The 25975-nt window shown below is 36.5% G+C and overlaps 1 protein-coding gene across 1 annotated transcript in view; it reads left to right on the forward strand.

The window, feature by feature from the left end:
* LRRC7 (leucine rich repeat containing 7) overlaps positions 1–25975 on the forward strand; it is a 396137-nt gene that overhangs the window by 227432 nt on the left and 142730 nt on the right. Inside the window, exon 8 of the mRNA XM_081144600.1 lies at positions 13656–13719. Within this exon, the coding sequence (XP_081000726.1) occupies positions 13656–13719 (64 nt within the window). The remainder of the gene's footprint in view (positions 1–13655; positions 13720–25975) is intronic.

Consider the following 25975-nt stretch of genomic DNA (forward strand, 5'->3'; position numbering starts at 1 on the left):
TCAGTACATAAAAGTTCAGTAAGCACTGTATTTCTAGGTGTAATTTTATTGGTTTCTTACACTTTGATTAAAAGTTAAAATAAAAGTGAGTGAATGACTTGGTCTGGTTCCATGTAGATGATTGTCTACATGTTGTCTGGCAGGTCTGTTTTTTACTTCCTAGCCCCTATTTCTGTTCCAGTTATATATTCCAAGAGCATCCTCCTTGTAGTCCTGTGCCATTCCTTTTATACCTTTGCCTGTAATTGCTTGGTTTAACAAGTCTTCCTTGGTGCACTGTAAACTTTCTGAAATAAAAAACGTCTAACTGTCTCACCTTTGTGTTAATTATCTGGCATGGTGCTTGGTACATGGTAGACAGTCAACAAACACTTAGATAAATGATATGAAATCTTCCTCGGTGGTTACTTATGACCTGCTCAAAATTTAGCCTCTGAGTCTTCACTATTTGGTTTCTACTAAAGGCTTCGCTTCCTTCTTGTCTAAAAATTATTGGTTAGATTGTGTGAGGTTGAAAGTTTTTGTTCTAACCTCAATGTTTTGTTTTAGCATACGTTTCAGAATAATAATAATTTCTATTGTTGAGGATTTATCATGTGCTCTGAGCATTTTACATCTACTAACTTATTTAAGACGCACAACCAAACAATGCGGGTACTCGTATTGTTCCCATTTTACAAATAGGGAAACTGAGGCATTGAGAAATTAAATATCTTGCCCAAGATCACAAGGCTTGTGACAGTCTCACTTCAGAATAATACTGATAAATTTGGACCTTTTCCTGAAATAATTTGATATCTGAGCCCAGAAATGACATAATCAGATTATTCTGGGCTCACTCTGTGACAAGCATAAGTCTAGCTTGGAGGCAAAGTGGAGGCAGGCAGACTAGGGAAGGGGCTGTTACAAAGTCCTGGGTTACCACAGTCCAAGAAGTGAGAGGGACTCAGGGGCTCTTCATCTCTTAATCCCTAATTCTAATACTACCTGATATGAAGCCATCTGAAATTCGGGTCCGGCAGTGGGAATGAAAAGAGAGCATACATTCAGGACACGGATTGGAGGGAGAATGGACAGGTGCTTGTAACTGACTAGATGGAGGGAGCCAACATTTAGAATGGCTTTCAAGTTTCTGTTTTATGCTACAAGGAGGCTAATGTAACGTTCATCCAATTAGGGAGCAGAGAAGGAAGGGGCAAGTTCTCTGTGCCATTGTTTCACTGGGACACTCAGTTCCTCCTCTCCTTCTAGGGAAAGTGGCTCCATCTTCTTTTTTTGGCACTAACTGTTCTCCATCGCTAAGAATGAATAATACAGTGTGAAGGTCCAGGACAGTGTGACCAGGGGGCCATGGCCTATGATAGCCTGACAGGCAAATAATTCTCTGAACCAGACTTCTCTGTGGTGAACTGCTCTTGAAAAAGAACTTTCTGCCTCTTCTTTGGACATTAATGCTCAGAAAGCAAAGGCTCCTCGGATCCCCAATGTTGCCAAAACATTTTTTGAGAAAATACTATTTCTAGAACATGTCAAACACCTAGGTGAATGCCGATGCATTTTCTTTGCTTGGAATTCCTTTTCTGCCTTCTCTATCTAGTGCACTCTTTATCTCTTAACCCATAATTCCAACGTTATCTGATATGAAGCCAATTCCTTGGCCAGGCCCTGAATTACAAGTTCTCATAGCAGTCTGCCGTCTTCTGGGTAGCATGAATCCTAATCATCATAAGTAAATGCATTAATTTCATAATCATTTGATTACTAAATTTTCTTATAGAACGTAAGCTCCACCAGGGTGGGGACTGTGTTTTTAGTGTCAGTCCTTGCATTGCTGACACATACATAATAAAAGCCTCATGGTATCCATTATTATTGTCAACTGTAAGCTTTTATGACTACTACACTAGGTTGTGAGGTACCTGAAGGCAACAACCACATCTTAGTCCCAGCCCTTAGCCAGCATCTGATGAACTCAACATATATTACTTACATGATGAAAGAATTATCTGGTTAATGAATTTTAAAGATTTAATTTACAGAGAATTTGTAAAATGAAGTATCAGTGTAGTACAAAATTAAAGAATTTAGATCATTAACTTGCTATTTTGTCCACAATGATAGCAATAATATGGAGAATTCTCTTTGTGTAATTAGCTAAATATTTTGTCACATTAACAAAAAGTTAATCTTTCCTCAATAAAATTCAGGTTCAGAAATATAATTTTTCAGGAGAGTATGCTGAGAAGCAACAGTTGAATGTATGACTATTTTAAAGCAAGATTTACTTTACATGAATATAATTATCATGAGAAATAACGCAATTAGACTTCAGTGTATTTTATAGTTCTTTGAAATGAGTTTCATTATGAGGCACATTTCACAATGGTCTCATTTAGAGTAGATTTCTTACCCATTGTTATTTCTATTGTACAGTCTATTATTTCTGATAGCTATCTTATTATATTTGATTTCACAACTTCTAAGTGCTGATTGTTATAATCATATTTTAGCATGATAATCTTTATGCCAAATTATATCCATGGAAAAAAAATTATTTTCAGTTAAAACCAACCAGAAGGTTATCCTAAGTAAAATTTGTTCTTAAATTGCTATTTTAAATGAACATATGGAGCCGAAAGTACACATCATTCCACTTTTTAAATAAAATCTAATTATATTTCTATGTATTGAGAGACACTATGAAAAAATATGCCACTAATGTAAGTTTTAGCATTTTAAATGGTAAGGGAAGAATCTGTGGCAATAACTTCATATAAAAGAAACACTATCTAGTTGAGTCTGAAGCAGATATTATTGTAAGGAGAAACTGAACTTAGAGAAAAAGATTTTGTGGAGTAATTTTCTTTGAAGATATAATAAATATAAAAGAGAAGAGAAATACAGATTTGAAAAATATTAACATCTTTACCTGATTTCTGAAAGTAAAGTAATAAAAAGTAAAAGAAACTGAATATATATAGGATCACAGTCATGGTTTCTGAAATGCAGAAATTATACATATCAGAAGTCACACCAAAATTCATGCCATCAACAATTAGAAAACTATAATATTGAGAAGTTAAATGCAGAAAGGGAAAAACATAAATAACTATTAAACCTAAAAGATTTATAAATTTTTTTTTTAAATTATGATTAACTTATAAAACTCTGCACTTTTCTATATATTTTCTATTCCTTTTAAAATTATTTAAAATGTACCTTTGTAGTTAATTTAAATAGTAAGATATTTATTTCTTTGTTAGCTTAGTATTGTCAAAAATTTTTTTCTAAGCAAGATCAGAAGTGTTAAAATTATTTGTCTTTATTTTATATTTTTTGCTTAAAATCTACTAAAACTCAAATTATTATATCAGGATTTTTTAACTTTATTTTTATTGTCCCCACCCCAGCCCTTTTTGCCTACCTCCACCCAGCCCTCTAACCCCCTTACCTCTGGCCATCACCTCAATGTCTCAATGTTGTCTGTGTCTATGTGTTACGAATATATGTTCTTTGGCTAAACCCTTCACCTTCTTTCATCTTAACATGTGTGGTGTATCAGACTCTTTTGAGACTTAAAAGACCTCTATTTTTACTTTAGCTCTGCCACCAACAAACATGTGACACACTCTTAAAGGCACCTAATAGCACAGTAGAGTGGGTGTATTTGGAAGGATGCTTTTGGCTAGAAGAAACCGAATTCTCATTAAGTGACTTTTTCAATAGTAGGTACATTGTCGCCTATAACAGTGTCAAGGTTAACGGTTCCAGACTTTGTTTCAGTAGCTTAATGATTTTATAAGAAGCCTGGGCTTTTTCTGTTTTTCTATAGCGCTATCCACAGCATGTTGGCTTTCAGCCTTGGACTTGTTACCTCATGATTGCATAGTGTCCACTGCAACTCCAGACGTCACATTCTCACCCAACTATGAATAAAAAGAAGGACAGGGAGGAGGTTCTCATGTCTCCCTCCCTCTTTTAAATCAAGGAAGAAGCTTTATCTTAGACTCTCCCCCAGTAGATTCCTCTTCCAGTTCTAGTGGCCAGAACTGAGTCATATGTTCATGTCCCAGGTGCAAAAAAAGGTTTACCTGGCGGCAGTCTGGCATTTCCAGTTTCTGATGCAGGCAAGGCAGATGCTGCTGTCAAGGAAGAAAGGGAAGGAAAATGACAGTTGCCTGGGAAGCCAGCCAGGGCTACCTTGCAGGTTATTTCAAAGGCCTTTGTCCTTTGAAGTTCAAATTCTCTGATGTGTTAGTCACAGGGTTGCCTAAGTATTATACATCTGATAGAGGTTTAACAATCTAAGACCAGATCCACATAGAAGTACATGAATCAATATTCAGAAAGCTCAATGTGACAAGTAATAGGTTTTTCTAGGATGTATGGGAGGAAACAATGTGCCCGAAACACCTGTGTGTACACATGAGTGTTGAACGAGTCTCTTAGAAAAGAAACTTCTTGCTGTTCCCTGTTCAGTTATCTATAAAAGTTTTTAAATAGCTTAACTCTGCTTAAGCACTTTTTCAGTACCATTCAAAATATCTTCATGAGCATGTAACGTAGGTTGCAATAGATTCTAGTGACAATGAGCCTCTTCATCACTGATTGTTTCTCACAACCTTTTGCTTGTTCTGCTGCAGTGTAAGCTATGAGCTTCTTCCCCAGCAGTGTAGCTATCACAGAGATAATAGGCGTAGTTCCTGTTTGCATGGTACCTTTCCCCCCACAAAGAACCCAGAAAGCCTTACAAGTACGATTATATCTTGGCTGCATTGTCTTGAGTTAGGAATGCACAATAATTTTAGGCCAGCGGGAAAATTCATGTACAGAAAACCCAAGAATACTAGAGAGAGAGGAATGAAATTCAGGCTTCTCCTCAATCTAATTATACCTTACGTTAGAAGGAATTGATGCAGAATTTGTCTTCAATCCCATTGCTGTTCTTAAGATTCTGTTTTGCACCTTAATCTATGTCACTGAATGGGTATGCCTTACTGTATAAACTAGAGGTATTCTTGAGAGAGATTACTTGTGAGTTTATTTCTTTATACAGAATATTTTTTCATGCTGTGAATTAAATTAGAGATAAATAGAGGAAAGAAAATGTTTTCAATAAGACATCACAAAAATCAGTTTAAACCTTTAAATGTTAGTTTTTAAAAGGAAAAAGCATTTCCAAAGCAAATACTCAAATATACAAGTTATATATTTTAAAATTTTATTATGATAAATATTTATTAAAAAGTAACATCTTAATTGAGAAACATTAGCATACTTGTCAAAAAATTGTCTTTCTAATATTTTATGACAAAATACTGGCTGATTAGTTTGATTACATATCCTTCTGGAAGATTTCAGGAAGCCAGTTTAGCTTTTTATTGCTATTGTTTAGGGAGAAGTTGAGTTGAAGTGATAAGGGAGTACATAAAAATCATAGCCATGACATTATCTTTAAGGTACAGTAAATAATCAAAGGAACATTTTTATATAAAAAAATCAGGCCATAGAAATTATGTTTTATCTGCCATTGGGTACAAGATTTTTAATTTTTCCTGGTGTGTAAAGATTATAAGTTTATGTTTCTTCAGCATGAAGTGTGGCAGCTTTTTCATTTTTAAAGAATGTCAATTCCTAGGCATCCTAGTCTTTAGTATCTGTGCTGTAAAGAACAATTTATTTTAAAAAATTTATAACATAAGGTTCATTTCAAGGGAGATCATTAACAAGGGAAGAACATGAAAATGTGGTAAAGTTAGCAGGTCTAAGTTATAAAATGTAAATGTCTGTTAAACATGGAACACAAATTAAGCAAAGTGGAAAGATAGTATGTTCTTTCTCTAACTTTCAGTAAGAGAAAGGCATTGGAAATAACAGCTGAAAGTTTTCCTATCCTTGTGTCATGTACAGTCACTAATTAGAGAGAGTATTTGAACACATTTGAAGGACAAGTTCAAAGCTGGAATGCATGAGCCCATAATGCACAAGCCTGTGCCAAACCTTTGCAGAATCCTGCGAGAGTCAGCAAACCCAAGTTATTGCACTGGGAATTTATGGGCAAACAGCAGTCCTGCCAACTGTACGTGGCTTCAGAGGTAATTCTATACTTACATACATAAAACCTCTGAATATGATAAAAGGACAATCCTAGATTATATAATTTCATCAAGATGACAGATGAACCTAGATATGCATTATTTTCCTTCATTGTTCCAACTGGAATCTTTTTCCAGGTTTGTGACTGGATAAATGCTATAAAGTAATAGCATGGTAGTAAGGACTTAATATTCACAAATGCCATTGAATGACAGTATTAAAAAAATGTCCCTGGATTCCAGTAACATGTACCCTTAAAAATGAGAGATTCAAATAGTATATAGTTACGTAGTGTCAATTCCCTAATAATGAGAATTTTCAGTCCTTAATTTATCTGTCAGATCTGTATTCACGTGTTCGAAAACATAGAGTCTTAGGAGCCTATTTATATCATAAACCCATAAAGTCATCTAGATGTGAGATTTTAAGGACTGATGTTACCAGAGGTTGGGAAACTATGGCCATGGTCCAAATCTGGCATCCGTCTTTTTGTAAACAGCACTTTACTGGCACACAGCCATGCCTATTTGTTAGCATCCCATCTGTGGCTCCTTTTGTGCTACAGTGGCAGCTTTGAGACAAGGATCATACGCACAGCAGAGCCTGAAACACTTTCTGTCTGGCCCTTTACGGTAATAGTTTGCTGACTCCTCTTAGACTAGAGTGAGCTGGAGAGCACATACTTTTCATTAGGACATTCAGATTTAATCAATGGCCAAGCAGACAAATCAGGCCAGATTTAGATGGAGATGATCCTATGTCGACTCTGTCACTAACTTTCTGTGTGACCTTGAGCAAGTCACCAACTCCCCTCTCCCTGAGAAGGGAGCCTTTTCTTTTCTGAGGTTGCAGCGAGTAATGCCAAAGAGCAGACACCAACACGGTCTTTAAAGGGAATGTAAAAGTCAGGCTAGGATGTCATGTCCAGAAGAGTCAAAAATGCAAGGAGAGCCTGAAGTGAATTTTGAGAGCCAAGGCTACCTTAAAGTCTAACAGGTCAGAATTGCAAGGAGACAAATGAATGCGATCTGATGGAATTTAAATGCTCATAATAAGATACTTAAAATACACCGACGCCCGTGTTTTCATGACCAAGTATGTATGTGACTCCATGGACTGGAATGGACAAGAACGCAATTTCATCATCTTCAAAAAGTTTTTCAAAGTGTGGTCCTAGCCTAAGAAAGGTACTGTAGGAAAGAAAAGAAAAATGTTCTTGGTCACATAAACAGGAAATAGTTCCGAACTATTTCCATCCGTCAGAGGATCTCAACGAACATTTGTATGTTTTACCTGAGAAATCCTGCCAATAAGAAATCTAACTTTTTTTCTGCAGGCTTTGCCAAAATGTATCAGCCATCTGAATTTTTTAAAATCAAACAACACCTATAATCCCTTAGGAGAACTTTAGGAAACGCTGACTTAGGCAATTTCTTGTTATTTCCAACTTTGAAAGCATTCCCAAAGTATTTTAATAGCTAACTCTTACAGAGCACTTACCAGGCATCCGTATTTGTGTGCTTTACCTATACTATTCTAATAATCACAATAATCCTATGATGTAGGGATTCTTATTAGCATTCCCATATTGACCATGAGAAAACTAAGGTGCAAAAGTATTCTTTAATTTGTTCACAGTCAAATAACTAGTGAGTGGTAGAATTGGGATTCAGACCATTCCGACCCAGGTAGCCTGAATCCAGACTCCCTATCCTTAACTACTCTGCATACAGCATTTTGTTGCAATATTTCAGCTATTCAGAGAAGTGAAAAAAATACCTAAACATTTCACCTAATATTTCTTTAATTATTTGAATTTTTAAAAAGCATGTTATTGGAAATATCAGAAAGTCAACTTAACATAAGATTTAAGTATCCAGGAACTGGTGAACCTCTGACTTCTCTGCCTTTATCCATCAGGCACGTTCCACAATACTTGAGCTAATGTATATTCATTGCAGTATTCATTAAAGCTGTAATGAACAAAAGGGAGTGTAAACTATCAGGCTATCTCCTTGGCTACTGTTAATTAATTGTAGATGCCTGATAGAAATTGAGTGGCATGTCTTTGTAGATATCCTAGTATTCAGACTTCTCACCGGTGAAGGATAATTCATATAGGCATGCATGAATATCTTCATTAAACAAACACTGATTAAGAAGCTATTTATGCTGTGAGTAAGATTGGCAAGTTACTTGCTTTCATGGTGCTTAAATCTAGCAGGGGAAAATAATTGGCTAACATATAAACATAGGTAAAGGTTAAGAAGAAAATGAAACAGGACAAAAATATATAAAGTGAAGGCAGAAAGGAGACTTCAGTTTGGAGAGTGGGGATGGACTATTTAGGAGGAAACGTGAGCTGAGCTGAGTAAAAGGTACCAGCTCTGAGACTGAGAAGCAGGAGAGACAGCAATGATAAGAATAGCAATCCTAGAAATTTTACACATTTCTACAATTTTACATATATAATAAGTCCACAGGTGGGTAAACTTTGCTTAATACAATCAATTTTATTAGAATTTGCTCCATTCGATAAGTAGGTAAACTTACAAATCAGCAAGATATTAGGTTCTGCTAGACAGAGATCAAGCTTTCAGCATTATTGACTGAGAAATGGCCCAAACTTGTGAGCAAGTCCTAATATCTGCTTGCTGACCTATGACGGTGATCATGTCTTCAAGACCAGTCATTTGTAAGGGGAAATCATACCAATTGGATCCCTGTGGGGACAGAAAGATAGGACCCAGACACCTGTGCTTACTGTAAGGGAGGTGCAAAGTCAAATGAGTACATCTCTGCAGCAGGCTGGCTTGAATTGCATGAGGACAGGCCACAGGGGAACCAACCTCATATAGTATAGTAAGGAGGTAAACAAATGGAGATAAAAAGTTCACCCTCCTCCTAATCAGTAAAGTGAGGAGATAAAGGCCTAAGGTATTTCTCTAGCATAGTCTATCTCAATTCAAGATGATTTTGTTCCCCCACCCCAACCCAGGGCACATTTGAAAAGATCTGGAGACATTTTAGTTGTGAAAATTGGGACGGTGCTACTCATATCTGGTGGGTAGAGGCCTTGGAGGCTGCTAACCATCCCTGGTGCACAGGATCACTGCATCCCAGAAGTCCCCTTAGGCGGCTATTAGGGCGGGACAATAGGGTTTCCTGCAAAAAAGTCTAATGGGAATTTTTAGAGTTACTGTGGACCAAAATCTTCTCCTTCCTTTGAGGACACATGTTAATATTGTACTCTTTTATTATTTATTATTTTCATTGTTTCTTTTTGTATGTGCAAATACATGTGATTCATAGAGCAAGGTTCTCCAAAACCCGGCTGAAATGTCACCTCTTCTTGAGTTTTCCCTAATTACTCAACTGCTAGGGTTTTTTTGGGTTTTTTTGAGCTCCTATGGCAATCTATACATTTTTTCCTGGCACTTATCACCCTGTGAAGTAACTATTCATTTAAAGGTCATTCCCATTTAGAAAATAAGTCGTTCTGAGTATAGACTGTGTGTGTGATGTGGTAAACATCCTACAGAGCTCAAAATAAGCTCCTATATTAAAGAAGTAACCAGTCAAAATGTTACTAGTTCTGCAGTTGGGAAACCCTGAGTCCCAGAAATCTTTGTAACTCCAATATCCACATGGTACCTGCCACAAACTGATGAATGCTCAAAAAGGACACTACTGTCATAAAAATGCCGGGAGTTCTATTTTATTTATCTGACAAAGCTTTACTTGCTTGTATCCTGATGAAGTTAAAAACCTATTTATACGTTCATCTGAAAGGAACTTTTTTTTGGACAATTTGATAGAATGATTATAGTTTAGCAGCTAGCACATGAACAAGAAAAGCAATAAGCTGTGTTACAGGCGAGCTAAAGTCTTGTGGGTGAAAACAGTCCATCTGAAAGGTGTGCAATGTAAGAGGTAATATTGAATGACATCTTCAAAAACAAAAGTAAAAATGTAGCAATTTTAAAGATATAAAGTGTGAGAAGTCAAATTGGACAGACAACTTCAAAAACAGAAGAATGTACTAATGGAAGGAAGCTTTGGTATAATAACCAAACAATGATGGAAATTAAGAGCATCCAAATAAAATGAGATAAAATTAAAACAGAAGAAAAGATATTTTAAGTAGCAGAACTTAAGCTTCAGGAAACAGCTCAGAAAACCTCATGGGAAAGAAAGCCTTTTTGTTGTTATTCCAGAACAAACAAAAGAAAAAATATTGCCCATTCAAAAGAATGAAAAAGGAATGGTAGGAAGCGAGGTTCTAAATTTAAAATATAGTTCCTAGATATGAATTTATGAACTATAGTTTTCAAAAGCAGTAGCCTAAAAAGAAAAAGCCTTAGTGATGACATGAGAAGGTTAACTTTCCTCCCACAAAAGGAATCAAACTTGAACTGCAGCAATAGAAACATAAAAAATAATAGCTTCTTTCTACATTGTCTTGGTCAGCCCACACTATAGAATAGTGTTCATCTGAGTGCCACCTGGTCGTCAGCGGTGGGGAATGTTCGGGCTCTGTGATCTAAAGGGTGTCTCAGTTCTGCCGTTGCCATACAAAATAACCCTGGATAATATGTTAACAAATAGGCATGGCTGAATTCCAATAATTCTTTATTTACAATAACAGGAGTGCCAGATTTGAACCTGGCTTTGTTTTGGAAGAGAAACACTGATACATTTTACTAGGTCTAAATTAAAATGATCAGGGTGTTCAAGGGTTTGAAAATCCTTTCACACAGGGATGATTAAGGGGTCACTAATATTTAATCTAGAAAAGAGGTAAATCCTTTAACTAATGAAATTTGCTTTAGGATACTCAGGTACAACGTATCACTCATTCATTTCATAAAATTAATTCTGTCTTGGTTATTGATCACCAGAGCTGGGAAAAAAAACAAAACTCTGTTCTCAAGTTTGGATGATACCCTCCTTGGAGACTATGAGAACCTCCAAGTTCATACAATCCAGAAACTGAGGCAGGGCCTCTGGTCTTCGGTTCCTGGTGGTTCTCACTGGAATATTTGTTGCCTAAGGCTACAAGGCCAACTCAGGCAGGTGGCTCTGCTACTCCTGTGCTCATTTCTCACTCACTTGCCACGCTTGGCCACTCAGTCCTCCTTGACTCCCAAGGCCTTGGTAGTCTTTGTTTACTTGTTGGTATGTGGGGTCTAGGGACAAGATTTGCAAGGATTTGCCGTTCTTCAATATTTCCAGGCTCAGAAGAAAATCTAATACTCTCCTCATGGGGCCCAGCCGCTTTTCCTATAGATGCACCTATTCAGTGGTACATATTTGGCCGGAGGTGAAGCAGATCTTCTCTTACAGTGCTGGCCGGACAAGTTGCACAACCTCTGGATGGCTGGTGGTCCCACAAAGGCCCTTTTGGGCATCTTAAAACATAATTTTAAGATCTTGTGGAGAAAGGAGGCATGTACACATAAAAAAATGATATTTCAAGAAATTAAGTGGTAAATGTCAAATAAATCATGGAGAAAAAGGCAAATGGTATATATATTAAAAAGAAGAAGTAATTTTTAGGTGGAGTAGACAAGAAACATTACACTTATTTTTCAAATATTTATTTCAAGTCAAGGCCTTTTACCTGAGTCCTGTCCCCCTCTTTTCTCAAACACACACACACACACACACACACACACACACACACACACACACATATTTTCCCTAATAAGGGTTTCTCGCATTCACTGCAAAGTCACTGCAGTATTTTAAATAGAATTCACTACATCCAGCTTATATCCACCTTAGATTAACTCCATTCCCCCACCGCTACTCAATCAAGAAAATCAAGAAACTATCTTTAAGTTCTTTCCCTCTTGTACCTCCCACATCCGGTCAGTCACCATCATCACCACATCGTTCTCAGGACTGTATTTTATGTGGCCTCTTTGCCAGCACATCCTCTCCCCATCACCTACACCATCCCAAGCTGCCAGAGTGAGCCTTCTAAAATACAAGTCTGATAAACCTTTGCTGTCTAAATCATAAAGGCTTTTACGGCCGTCAAACTAAAACTCAAACTCCTTGGCCTGGCACATATGGCCTTATGATCTGACCCTTCACTACATATTATTCCCCATTTCTCATTACTGATCTTATTTTTTATTATTTCTTACTATTATTACGAACCTGCTATTTCCTGAGGAGGCCATAATCCCATAACATAAGTCACTTCAGTCCTAACCTTTGACCAAAACCTTTCAGTGACCCTCCCTCTTACTCAGAATCAAAGCCAACTCTCTGTAGGGGCCGTTAAGACCCCATGTTATTTAGCTCCTCCTCTGCCTCTGCCTCAGCCACGCTGCTCTGCTGGGGCGTCTGCAAGCGAGCACCACGTCCCCGCGTTAGAGCCTAGGCCCTAGCACGCTCCTTCACTTCTTTCAAGCCTCGACTCAAATGCCCTCCTGCCTGATCTCCCTATTAAAAACTACAGTCCTCTGTATGAATTCTTCCTGTTTCCTCCACTATTTATGTTTTCCCCATAGCACTTACAGCCTTCTAGCATCTTATTTTACTGTATTTAGTTTATTTATTGTAGCCTCCTGTCCCCCCACCACTGCCACATAAAGTCCTTTTGGGCAGGAGTTTTTGTCTCTTTTCTTTCCTGCTGTATGCAGACCTTGGAAGACTGTCTGGTGCATGATCTTTCAATAATAGTTGCTGAGTGCACAAAGGACACACACGGTTTTGTATTCCTGAGTGCCCGACAGAGTCTGTGTTATACTAGTATCTCATTTAATGCTCATAAAAGCCCTGTAAGATCATCACTATGTCCACTCTAAAGATGAAGGAGCTAACGTTTCTAAGATTTGACTCAGTGACGCCTCCAGAATTTCTGTATAGTCAGCATATACAAGGACAGCATTCTGGTGAGTGGGGAGATAAAAAATTAGATATTCAGAAATACACCATCTTTTCTTATGTTGCATGTTGTACTTGAGAGTGGTTTGAGAAATGCTGATCATGTACACGTGTGCTAAGGCACCTCTAACCTTTGGCAGCAGCTCTTGCCCAAGGTTTTGCAGTTGTTCAGAGCATCCAAACCAATGTGTTTAGGAGACAGTGAGTACAACAGTTTATCTATAGCAGAAGCCCATTCAGGGAACTATAAAATGACAAGATTGATGATGATATTGTGTCTGTATTGTGAAGCTTTAGAATGCTTTGCTAGGAACTGGGCTATCCATTGGTTCCCAAACCTGTGGTGACTCTTAAAAATATAGTTGCTCAACCTATACCTCCTACTTGGGTAGATGTTTAACAAGCTTCCCAGGTTTTTATTAAGCAGCCCACCCTGTACTCTAACTAGACTGGCATTTGGGAACATGGTAAACTACTAAAGGTTTTCCGGTGGCAGTTTGCAAAGATTACTGTTATTTGCAGTTGAATTCTTGCCAGGAAACACTCCCACTGCTGTGCACTATATAGCCAGGTAAATCTAACAGGGAGGTGGGTGAAATGTTCCTGGAGTAATGTGTCAAGCTTTGCCTCACAATAGTATTTTTTTCCATCTGTTACAGGTCAATGCACAAACTGGCCCAGCTGGAAAGACTTGACCTAGGAAATAATGAATTCAGTGAGCTGGTAAGCAAATGCATTTTTCTAAAGTTGATAAATACACCCTAGGAGATTTTTTTTTTTTTTTTTTTGCTCTGTCTTTGTGCCTCAGGTATTAAATCAGCAAGTACACATTTGCATTTGCTAAATAAAAAACAAAATAAAATGTGGGGATTAAAATAATTGTTTGACTGTATAGTAAGCCAGAGAGAACTGGATAATATTAGGATTCACTAAAAAGGGGCGGGGGGGGTAAGCAAATGCAGATTGACAGTTTTGGGCACCAACTGTGTGGCAGGCACCATGTTCAGTGTATTACAAATGTTATTTCCTCCTGCTTTGACATGTTTTATGTCAAAACATAAAACACCTCAAATATGTCTTTTTTTGGAAAAGAGCTCAGAGTGGTTACCAACTTACATAGCTTTAATGTGGTTCAAAAGGAATTAAACCAAGACTTAACTCAAAGTCTGTACCTTGAAGACGTCTGCCTTGGAGGTTCCTTAGTGAAGAGAAGACGTCAGTGGTCTTCTGTTTCTAATTATACTGAAAGTGTCTTTCTAGTGAGCACACGTTATGACCTCACTGCCATGAAAACAGACAGAGTTCTGATTTCTCCTTTCAGACCTAAGTTTCCTTTAAAATTTGCCTGAAGACTAAAACCTCACATGCATATTAGAAAGCAAATACTCCTTTGCAAGCAGACTCAGCTTTCTTTATTCAGAAGTCTTCCACTTGAATGTCTTCAAATTTCAAAACTCCAAGTCATCTCAAATGTGTTTTAACTATTTTTAAATTAAAGCACTTAAGTAAGTAATCAGCTTTCCTCTCCCAGCTACATTGGTAGCAATGGGACCATGTGTGAGTTTTTGAACCTCTCTAAGCCTCGTTTCCCTCATCTATGAAATGGAGATTATAATGGTTCCTCCCTGACTGGGCTTGTGTGCGAATTAAATGAGATAATGCAGGTGCAGGGCCTGGAAAAAGTGATTCTCAGGAAATGCCAGTGTACAGGGCTGACGGTGTAATTTACACTGTGTTGAGTGTGCAAAGGAGTTAACTTCTTTTACTTTGACCACAGCTAATCTGGTCATTATCCCACCCTCTGTTAGCTGTCTATTGAAGGTAAAAACTGAGTATTATTCTTCTGTGATTAAAAGTTTAATCTGCTTCAAAAAGTTACCTGGTCCCTTTTGGTTGTGTTCCTCTTCCTTTCATAAAAACTCTGCCTCGCATGTATCCTCTCGCCTTCCCTGCTTCTCTCCTTAAGATGGAATTTGGGTATGTGCAAAGGAGGCCACACATCTTTCTGACCTGAGGAAGGGGCCTACCCTGGCCTCAGGCTGGTTTGCAGAAGATCGCTGGCAGCACATGCTGGCCTCTGCGCGGCTGTCTGCAGCTGGTCCTGCCTCCTGTGTTCAATCTGCAGTTTTGAAACTGTCAGTTCTTTGGGCTCAGGCGATATGCCCCAGTAGCACTGGCCATCTCCCTCTTGCTGGCATTGCCACCACTCTGCTCTCATTGGCTATGGATACATGAGTCTCTGTCCTGTCTTCCTTCCAGCACCAGGCTTGGCAGTTCATCCCCTGGTTTCCATTGTGAAGGTTCTTCTCCAACCATAACCCCTATAGCGGCCCATAGCCACTATACATAGGCTCTCGGTGTCTATATGATGTGCAGACTGAGAGAGGCCAAGTACAAGTAAAGTTCAGAGCCTCCCTCTGCCTGCTCCATCTCACTGTCAAGTTTGCCCTGCTTTGCATGCACTCAACCTACAAGGTGGCCTCAGACGGATATTAGAGGAAGCGGACCCAGTAGATAGTCTAATGCACCTCTGGCATTTTAAAAATAGATATGTATTAATATAGGTAGAAAGATTGGTAAGGATGGTAAAAACAACAGTGGCAAAACTAGCTAATACTGAGAGTTTTAAAATTAGTTAAGAAGCGAGGATCTGCCCATACTTCTATGAAGAGATGTAGCTTAGCCTAGTAGTTGAAAAAACATGGACAGTGGATCATGACAACCGAGGTTTGACTCTGAACTTCACCTCTGGCAAGCTGGGTACCTTTGGGTTTGTAACTCCCTCTCCTCAGCATCTTCTTTAGTAAAACAAGGGTATCAATCTCATCTACTTTGTAGGCTTTTTGAGAGAATTTCATGCAGGATACTCTATAACGAACACTTAATATATGTTTCAATGAATTTTGATTTCGTTGGGGGTATCATTTTGCAAGCCTTTCACTTGTATGGTTTGCGAATCAGTATTTTACTATAAATATTTGGATCAACAAAGATGAATAGGGTATATTTACTTTTTTGAAAATGGACTTACTAAAAGTAAATTTTAAATACATATATTTTAACTTATGCTTTATGGTATCTAAGAGATCATCTGAGCAGAAAGATTTTTTTGAACTCCCAGTGTTCCATACTTGTCACAAAATAGACTCTTTGTAATTTTTTCCATTTATCCTAGGACACTTACTTTGATAATACACAGTTATCTGGAGGAGTCGGGGGAAGTATAATTATGGAACTTCATATTTCTAATGTTACTCACTTTTAATCAAATGTCTGGCTTTTATTAGTCATATATGTGTGACTATTGTTTCTCTGACAATACAACCTTTAATGAGAAAATAAGGGTTTTCTATGATAAGAGGCCTCTAGAAATAATGCCATATGAAGGAAAGGGGATTAAATTCTATTCTGTAGCTAGATATTGACACCCAGGAGATTACTGTTAGATGATTCACTTTGTGTGACATGGTAATGAGACAGATGTGGAGAGAAGATGGCAATAAGTAAATTTTTAAAAACCTTAGAATGTGAAAGCCTAATAAGAACAAAAAATTGCTTGCTTAAGAATCAATATAAATATCCTAAATGAGATTTGAAATTGAAATATCTATTTAAGGATGCTTTTGTTATAATGAAAAATTCTAAACAGAAAGTATTATCTTATGTTTCTAACAGCCGTAACTACCAGAAAATACTGGGCAAAGTTCTGGGAACATAATAGACTCTTAACCTGTTTTTTAATTGTTTTTTTTCCATGGCTTGTTTTTATCAATATAAAATTAATAAATGTGTATTTTTTAAAATTTAGAAAGTTAAAAAAAAGTATAAAATGATAGTAAAAGTCATCCACAATCTCATCCCCGTATGTAATCATTATCAATATTTCCTAGTATAGTCTTCCTGCCCCCCCCCGCCCTCATTTTCTCTTAATGAGATCAAATGTGTATTATTTGGGGCCAGGTCAGAGATGGGACACTATTTGGTTGATTGTGGAGTTGGAAAACATCAATTCTTAAATATCATCTGTGTACTCTGGGTAGAACAGCCTTCTAACTGTCACATAATAGTATGAAATTCCCAAAGTCATAGAATGGTCAGGGCCACTAAAACAGATTCAGTGATTGCCACAGAGCCCAGAAACCCTCTGGTAGGTGTATATTTCAGGCATATAGAGAGATCTATTCAGTGAACTAAGAGTTCCTATGGTCCTGAACCAGTGGAGGAAATAATGGAGAAGAACATGGAACAGATTGAGCAGCGGAGCCGGGAGGATGACAGGATCAATAGGTGGATCCAGAAACAGTGAGAGGCCCTCCTGACCATCCCTCTAATTTAGCCCCAGCTTCCAGCTCCCAGCCTCCCTCACTCCCTCTCTCCTCCCCTCCCTGCACTGGAAAGGAGAGGGCCATGGTATGAAGGAAGAGTTACTTAGAGCCTTCAACAGCAGCACTATGGGGACCTTCATCAAAAGAGTCAGTCATAAGGAGCAAAATAAGAAAGTTTTCTGCAAGCCAGAAAAAGAAAAGAGCTGAGCCCAGAGGAGACGATAGCAGACTGCAAAGTGGTCTGTGTGCAGTTTACAGTTCAGCAACTTACAGCAACATGGGCAAAACCCACTGACGACAGAGGGCCAATGGGCAGTGGGAGACGGGTTACTGTGGTCACTGGAGCAGCCTCTCCTGCTAAGTGGGAGGCTCCCTTGTCTCCATCCCGCCTCCCAGCCACAAGGGCACTCCTAAAAGAAATAACTGGGGAAGGAGGTTCCCAGGAAAGGCCAGACTTCTTGATCTCTTGCTAGGGAGGTCAGAGAAATGTGATTTGAAATTTCACTGTAGCTCTGACATAATACATACTGGTTATATGTTTTCATAGAGATATTTCTATTTAACAAATTGGGATTATTGTATGCATTCTATTTTATATTAATGCATGATTATCCAACTCAAATAATTAGATTCTTTATAAACATTATAAATTATAAGCCTTCTCTGCAGCTGCATTGGAAAGACTGTCAAATAATAACCAAAAAGTAGTGAATTAAAACTCAAATTTATGAGAAAATACTAAACTCAAAGAGACTTGAAATTTTATTATATAAAATTTGATTCATTTAAAATAATATACCTCATGTATAATTAAGTTACAACACATAATAAAATGTGTCCCCATGAACCCACCGCTATATTCTTATGAACTAAAATATCACCAAACCTGTATGCTCTTACAAATTCTGCCTCATTCCCAGAGGTAAATGCAATCCTGAATTTTGTTGAACATTCCCTATATTTGTATGTGTCTCTAAATGTTGTATTGGTTCACATTTCTTGTTCTTTGTAAAAATATGACTATACTACAGCTTACCCTTTATTTTCTTCATGCACAATAATTTTTGTCCAGTTTTTTTTATTACATTGCTGCTATGATTACTTCTATAAGGGTACATTTGCAAGACTTTATCTAAGGCATATATTTGGAAGTGGAATTTTCTGTTCATAAATTGTGCACATATGCAACTTGAAAAATAGTGTTTTTTCCCAAAAAACCTAGTTGTACTCATTTACCAGGAATGCGTAAGAGTTCCCATGCTTCACAACTGCACCTACACTTGATATTGTCAGGCTTCTAGTTTATGCCAATATAATGGCTGTACAACAGTTTCTCATTATGATCTTAATTTGCCTATCTCTGATTTCTAATGAGATTGATGATTTTTCAATGTTTGGGGCAATTTGTGTTTCTTCTTCTGTGAAATACCTGTTTATGTATTTTTACCCATTTTTCTATAGGTTTCTTTTTTTTGCAGATTTATAGGGATCTTTTATATATTCTAAATACTAATCTTTTGTTGATTATATGTAGTACAGATATTTCTTCCCAGTCTCTGTAGTCCTTTTACTTTATTTATATTGTCTTTTGATGACCAGAAGTTCTTAACTGAAATATAGTAAAATATGTACTTTTTTATGTGTCTCATTTTGTGTCTTGCTTAAGAAGTTTTTGCCTCCCCAAAGTCATACACATGTTTTAATGTGTTTTTATCTAAAAGTTTGAAGGTTCCATTATTCATAATCAGCTTTACTTCCACCTGGGCTTAATTACTTTACATGCATATATTATATTTTTCTTAACATATTCTGTTTTGCAAGCGGCATTCATTAAGCTGTCCTTCCTTTTCACCTGAATATGAGTAACCTCTTAACAAAACATGATTTCCATATATTCAAAGGTTACTTTCTTCATTGGTCAATTTAGTCTGGGGGTACAAAAACTACAGTCCTAATTAGCACAAACAATAAGCTTTTGATATCTGATAGGACAAGTCTCTCTAACTTAGATATCTGCACATTTATATTTCATAAGAATTTTAGAATTAGTTTATCCAGTTCTTCAAAAATAAAAAACATTCTTCTAATTTGATTAGAATGCATTGATTCTATAATTTTCTATAAATCAACTTTGATTGATAATAGAAAATTGTTATTTTAAGATATTTATTTTCATTAGGCATCAACATGACATATCTCCATTTATTTGTCCATTTGAATATCTTTCAGCTAAGTTTTATAAGTTTCTTCAAAAAAAGGTTTTACGCATTTTTAGTTCATTTATCCCTAAGTACCTATATTTTTGTTGTAGTTATCACCATACTTTTTCAAAAGTTATAATCTCCAACTGTTTTGTTGCAGAATCCATTTGATTTTGGGGTTTTTACTTATATCCAACTACCTACTAAACTCTCTTAGTAACATGAACAATTGCCTATAGATTCTTTAGAATCATCTGTGTAGTAAATCAAATAGTCTGTGAATAATTGAACAGAAGCAGTGTTATTGTCTGATTCTTAATTTTAATGGAAATGCACCTAATGCTTTGTTATTAAAAATATTATTAATAGTTTGGATAAGATACCCTTTATTAGGTTCAAAATACACCTTCCTATGTCTAAATTACTAAGACAATTTATCATAAGGAGACACCAAGCTCAATAAAAAGCTTTCTCTACCTTTATTGAGGTAATAACATTTTTTCTCCTTGAATCTGTTAATGCTGTGAATTATACAGAGATAGTTTCTAATGTAAAACTACTTTTGAATCTCTGAAATCATGATGTGATGATGATCATGACCTTCTATCTAAACTGTATTCAGTTCAAGCCTGTCTAGGAATTTTTTAAATCCTCACTCATGTGTGAGATTTGCAGACATTGTTCTTGTGTACTTTCTCTATCTGTGGGTTTATGTTTCTCATCAGTTTTGTAAAATTATCAGAACTTATCTCCTCAGATGTTGCCCTTTATCTATATGGTCTGTCTTTCCTGCTAGAATTTGGGTTAAATATGAATACGGATGTGATATCATAAATGATTTTAAAATTCTATTTTATTAATTACTTCGTAAGTTTTTTTCGGAAAAACAGTAATCAGATAAAGGATAATTTTGAAATATTTATTTTGTATCCCTAAAGAAAGTATTTTGTACCTTCTATTGAAAATATTTGGGCATAATGGTGAGATCATTTTAAGAGTATTTTTAACTCTTTGAACTATTTAATGTACTAATCACTGACAGATATTTCTTAATTATAAACCACTCAAATTCTGCATTAAAGAATAAAACATAAATTTTAATAAACAAATACCTAAGTGATAACCACAAAAATATTTAAAGAGTTAAAAGAGTTACTTCATGTGATAATAAAAAACATTTTTTTAAAACACAATGAAAAGATGGATTGAATTTAAAAGTTCAGAGAATTCATCGGGAAATGCTAAGTCTACAGACCACAAGAAGCAAGAATTTCTAAGCTCAGTATTCAAAATGAATTAACTTTTGTGGCACTTTTCAGTTTATTTCATAGCATCAAACAAAAATTTCAAATAGTTAAATAAAGAATGGAGAAGCTCTGAGAAGAAATACCAAGAGTTGTATAGAATATCTGCTTGGGCTATGCAAATACTACAAATGTGGTTTCATAGAAATTTGAAACAGTGGAATACTTATGCTAATGTTTTAACTTGTAATTAAAATTGATTTAAATTTAATTAAAGAATTTAATTTAAGAGTTAAATTCATTCTAGTAAAAGCATAGCTACCGATGGTTTCAGCTCCCTAGTTTGCCCAGAGTGTGCTCATTTTTAATTACCTGGGATGCATGTATACCTAAAGCAAACACTTTATTTACATATTCAGGAATTTTCTTTATAAGTAATTACAGCATCGGTTTCCCAAACCTATTCATCAAACTTTGTAAATTATTCTTCAAGTAAAGCTTATAAAAAGAACAAAGTAATAAAATGCAATTTGTCATCAAATAACTGGCTACCCCAAAAAAATGGGAATAGATCTGAAACATCCTAAGCATGAACGCCTCCATTTCTTGCATTTGTAAAACAGTACTAACGACAGGTATTGTAGATATATATCACAGACAGTGACAAATGTTATTGATATATCAAGAAAAATTTGACCAATGCAACTTATCTTTTAAATTATTGCAGGCACATCAATTTCTTTATCAGTCAAGGTCCAGTCAGGAGGTGGAAACTATCAACTATTTCACAAAGAAAGGTTAATATAAAGAATGGTTAATTGTGTTTTAGAGAACTAAAAGGGCAAAAAAGAGGCACTGAACGGTTACAGACATGATCACTCTAGAAGCAGCTCAGGCCTCTCGGGCAGGGAACAAATGGAAGGAGGTAGTGTAGGGCATTAGGAAAACCTGAAGCTGGGACTCAGGCCTCTAAAGAGGCCGCCAGCTGGTGGTGTCTCTTAAGGGGCCTGATAAGGCTGGTTCTAGGTGTGTGGAGAAACTACAAACTACACGCAATTGCTGTCGCTGAAGTTCATTCATTGCCAGGACAGGGAGCACTGTGGCCGTGGGTGCTACTGCTGAGATGCTAAAATGACAAGGAAGTAAAGCCAGGAGCAAGTCCCATGTCCTCCTCTGGCCCCCAGTCTCTCTCCGACACACCCAGTCGTCAGTGCCTGACACACAGCCGCCTGTCAAAAAAAATGTTAACCTCGGGATTACAAAGCAGAATATAGAAAAGTGGGCCCACACCTTAAACATTTAAAATAAATATTTCTTTTTTCCAACTCGCTTTCAGTGTCATTTTCTCCAGAAAGCTTTCCCTGTACCTAAGCAGAGTACCAGGGTCCCAACAGGCACTGGATAAATATATTTGAATGACTGAATGAAGCACGATTTGATTTTAAAAGTGAACAGTTTAGCCAATTCTCATCATCAGATGAGAATTGATGCGACCACTTCTAAGATGGAGGAAATACTGTAATTTATCTGAAAAGCAGTCATTCTGTAATTAGCTATCTTTTGAGGAATCTATTTCAATTCACTTTGAGACATACTTCCAAATGAGTTTCTCCATGAAACTTAAAAGTGCAAAATTTGTAACTGTGAGCAATAAATAAATAAAACTGTATTTCCACTGACTCTGAAATTTGAAAGGAATCCCTGATGAATCATTCAAACAAATGTGTTTCCAGAATGAAAATAATTGTGAAGGCTTTTTTTTTTCCACAAGAAGATCAAATTGGGGTGTCCACGTTTATAAAATGCAACATCTGTCAACTTAGGGTTTTAATAAGCAATCTCTAATGTCACACCTACAAATAAAGAAACTTATTTTCTTGCTTTCAAACTTTCCCCTTTGTAGCAATAAAAAAAGTCATCTTTGCTTTTGTTTACAATGGAAGAAGTTTTTCCCTCATTGCTATTTCTCATTATTTCCTATCATAACTGGGCAGTATAAAAGAAATTAATTAGCTCTGTTTGCCTTTCCATAAATAAATTTTTCTAAGAAAGGCATGTATCTCAATGTAGTCAAGTACCTTGGTGATTCTGTCAAAAGTTTCTACCAGGGAAATTAAAGAAAAAAGAAATGTTCCCAGGTTGAACCAGGGTAAAGTACATTAACTAAGAGTACAAATTTAAAATCAAGACTTCACAAAGAAAATAGGAGATTATGCAGTAATGGAGAAAGCCCAAGAGAATATTCTTGAGTTGTGAATAGGGATTGTGAATCACCCACACACAAAAAAAAACTGACAAAAATTGTATTTAGAGTAATCAAATTCAAACTGAAATCTTCCTGACTTATATACCAAATTGGTAATATCTCGATTTATTATCTGAGATTGAGTTACCAGAAAAAAGTTAGTTGATTTCAGATTTCACAACAAATCAAACTAAAAGAATAAAAATGCTAAAGAAAAATATAAATAAAGGGAAATGAAGAGCGTGTGTGTGTGTGTGTGTGTGTGTGTGTGTGTGTGTGTGTGTGGTAATTAAGTTAGGGTGGCCAGAGAAGCTTCACTCAGAAGGTGACATTGTAATAAAAAACTAAAAATAAGGGAGGGGACCATATAAATATCTGGGCAGAAGATTGTTCTAGAAAGAGGGTATAGGAAAATTACAAATACTAAAGATGAGAGCACACATAACATGTGCACATCAAGAAGACTATAATGCCTAGACTAGATTAAGTGAGGACAGCAGGTAATAAGCTATTTGGGAGTGGGGTGGGGTGGGGTAAGGAGTAGAAGTAGAATACTGTAAGACATTTTAAGGATTTGGGCTTTTCTTCTGACTAAAATTGAAGCTGTTCTGAAGGTTTTGAACAAGTAGAACCCTTGGTCTGACATATATCACATTATGTTACATTATATTGCACTAAGTTACAGTATGTTACATTACATTACATTACATTACATTACATTACATCATTACATTGCCAGGATCACTTTGACCTTTGTGTGTGAATACTTGGAAAGTGGGGCAATATGGAGTTAAAGAGACAATTAGGAAGTTATTGCAATAATATAGGCAAGAAATGATAGTGTCCTGGATTGAAGTAGTTACAGTGAGGTGGTAAGGATCTGATTTCTGGATAAACTTTAGAGATATAGGCCAGAAAAACTAATCAATATGTCTGTCTCACATTGATGTTTCTCTCTCTCTCTCCTTCCTTTCCACTCTCTCTAGAAAATCAATGGGAAAAATATCCTCTGGTGAGGCTTAACAGCAATGAAAAATATATAGGCCAGAAGTAGGATCTGAACTTGTCAATTAGGTACATTGTCTTTCAAAAAATAATACAAAGCTAGAAATACATAAGTAAGTACAAAAGTGAATGTTTACTTAAAATGAAAAAAAAAAAAAAACAGAATTTTAAATTACAAATTAAAATTAATAAAATACAATTTTGAAAAGCTGATAAATGCCATAAACATCATCAAATCCAGGAAAATAACATAACACACATTTATGATGCTCCTTTTCCCCATGCATTTTGGCTTCATGCTCTTTGACAGTCTTTTCACATGACAGATACTTTGTAATATCATTTTATATGGAGATAATAGAAAAATAATCCAATTTTTTCTCCACCATGGATTTTATTACTGCTAGTTCAGGAATATTTCAACTTTACAATTTTTCATTGTTACACCTTGTAAAATTTTAAGATTGTTGTCAAATTTGGGAAAACCTGTGACTCAATACATTTTAAGCCTGTTTCTCCCCCTCCACAAAGTACTTCTGGTGCTGGGAGCCCACAGACCTGTTCACGTCCCAATATATCCTCTGTTCCTGCACCTTTGTGTCCTAATGGTCAGGGGAGTTGGCTCAATGAGCAATGGGAGTATTTCTGGAAGCCATTTCTACGCTAAATGGATACCAACAAGTTAACTATATGCAGACATGATTGCAAACCATATAAATATATTCCACTAAAGCTATAGTAAAGGTATTCCCATGCAACTTCCCTTTATCCAGCACCCCAAAAGTGCCTGTAACATGAGGGACATTACAATAGAGAGGAAGTCGGGGTAGAAATTAGAGTTAAAATATTTTACTCTTACTCAGCATTCCAGGCCGAAGCATATACCAGTATTCCTATTGCTGAACTGTAACAAATGACCACAAAGTTAGTGGCTTAAAACAATACAAATTTATCATCTTACAATTCTGGACATCAGATGTCCTAAAATCAGGGTGCCATCATGGCTTTGTTCCTTATATAGGTCTCATGGGAGAATCTGTTCCTTGTCTTTTCCAGCTTCTAGAGGCTGCCTACTTTCAATGGCTAGTGGCCTCTTTCTCACATCACTTCAATCCCTGTATCTATCACCACATCTCCTCCTCTGGCTCTACTTCCATCATCACATCTCTCTGTCTTCTTGACCCTACTGCCCCCCTGTTAGAAGGGACTTTGTGATTGTATTGAGATGCTCTCCACCCCTGGATAATACAGAATACTCTATCGAAAGAGCCTTAACTGAATCACGTATCAAAATTCTCTTTTACCACATAAGGTAACATATTCACAGGTTCTGGAGATCAGGAGATTGATATCTTTGGAAGTCCATTATTCAGGCTACCACAGTCTGGCCTCTGCCCTGAAAGGTTTGTCTGACCCGCATGAAAATGCACTCATCCCAACTCAAGTTCCCCAAAAGTCTCATCCATTAAAACATCAACTGAAGTACAAACTCTCATCTAAATCTCATCAGCTCATATTCCCAAACGTCATCATCTAAAGCATCTAAATTAGTCATGGGTAAAGTTCTGGGTATAATCCATCTTGAGGCAAAATCTCTTCCATCTGTAGACCTGTAAAACTAGAAAACAGTTAATCTCCTTCCAAAGTATAGTTGTACAATAGACATAGAATAACAGTTATATACATTCCCAGATGAACGAAGTAAAAAACAATGGAAGGACCAAAAGAGTCTATACTCAGAACCACTCATGTTAGAAGCCAATTAAACAGATCTTCATTGAGCAGTACCAGTTAGTGAGATAATTCTAAGCGCTAATTCCTGACTGTCTAGAAGTCCTCCAGTTGCTCCTTATGGACTAACCATGGCCTGTTTTGCTCCCAGTCCCTGCTTTTCAAGTCTGGAAATTTTCTTTGTTTAAATATATTGCTCTTTTAGTTGTAATACAGAAATATAAAAAG

The sequence above is a fragment of the Miniopterus schreibersii genome, assembly GCF_964146895.1.
Source record: "Miniopterus schreibersii genome assembly, chromosome: 8".
In the NCBI taxonomy this organism is placed as follows: Eukaryota; Metazoa; Chordata; class Mammalia; order Chiroptera; family Miniopteridae; genus Miniopterus; species Miniopterus schreibersii.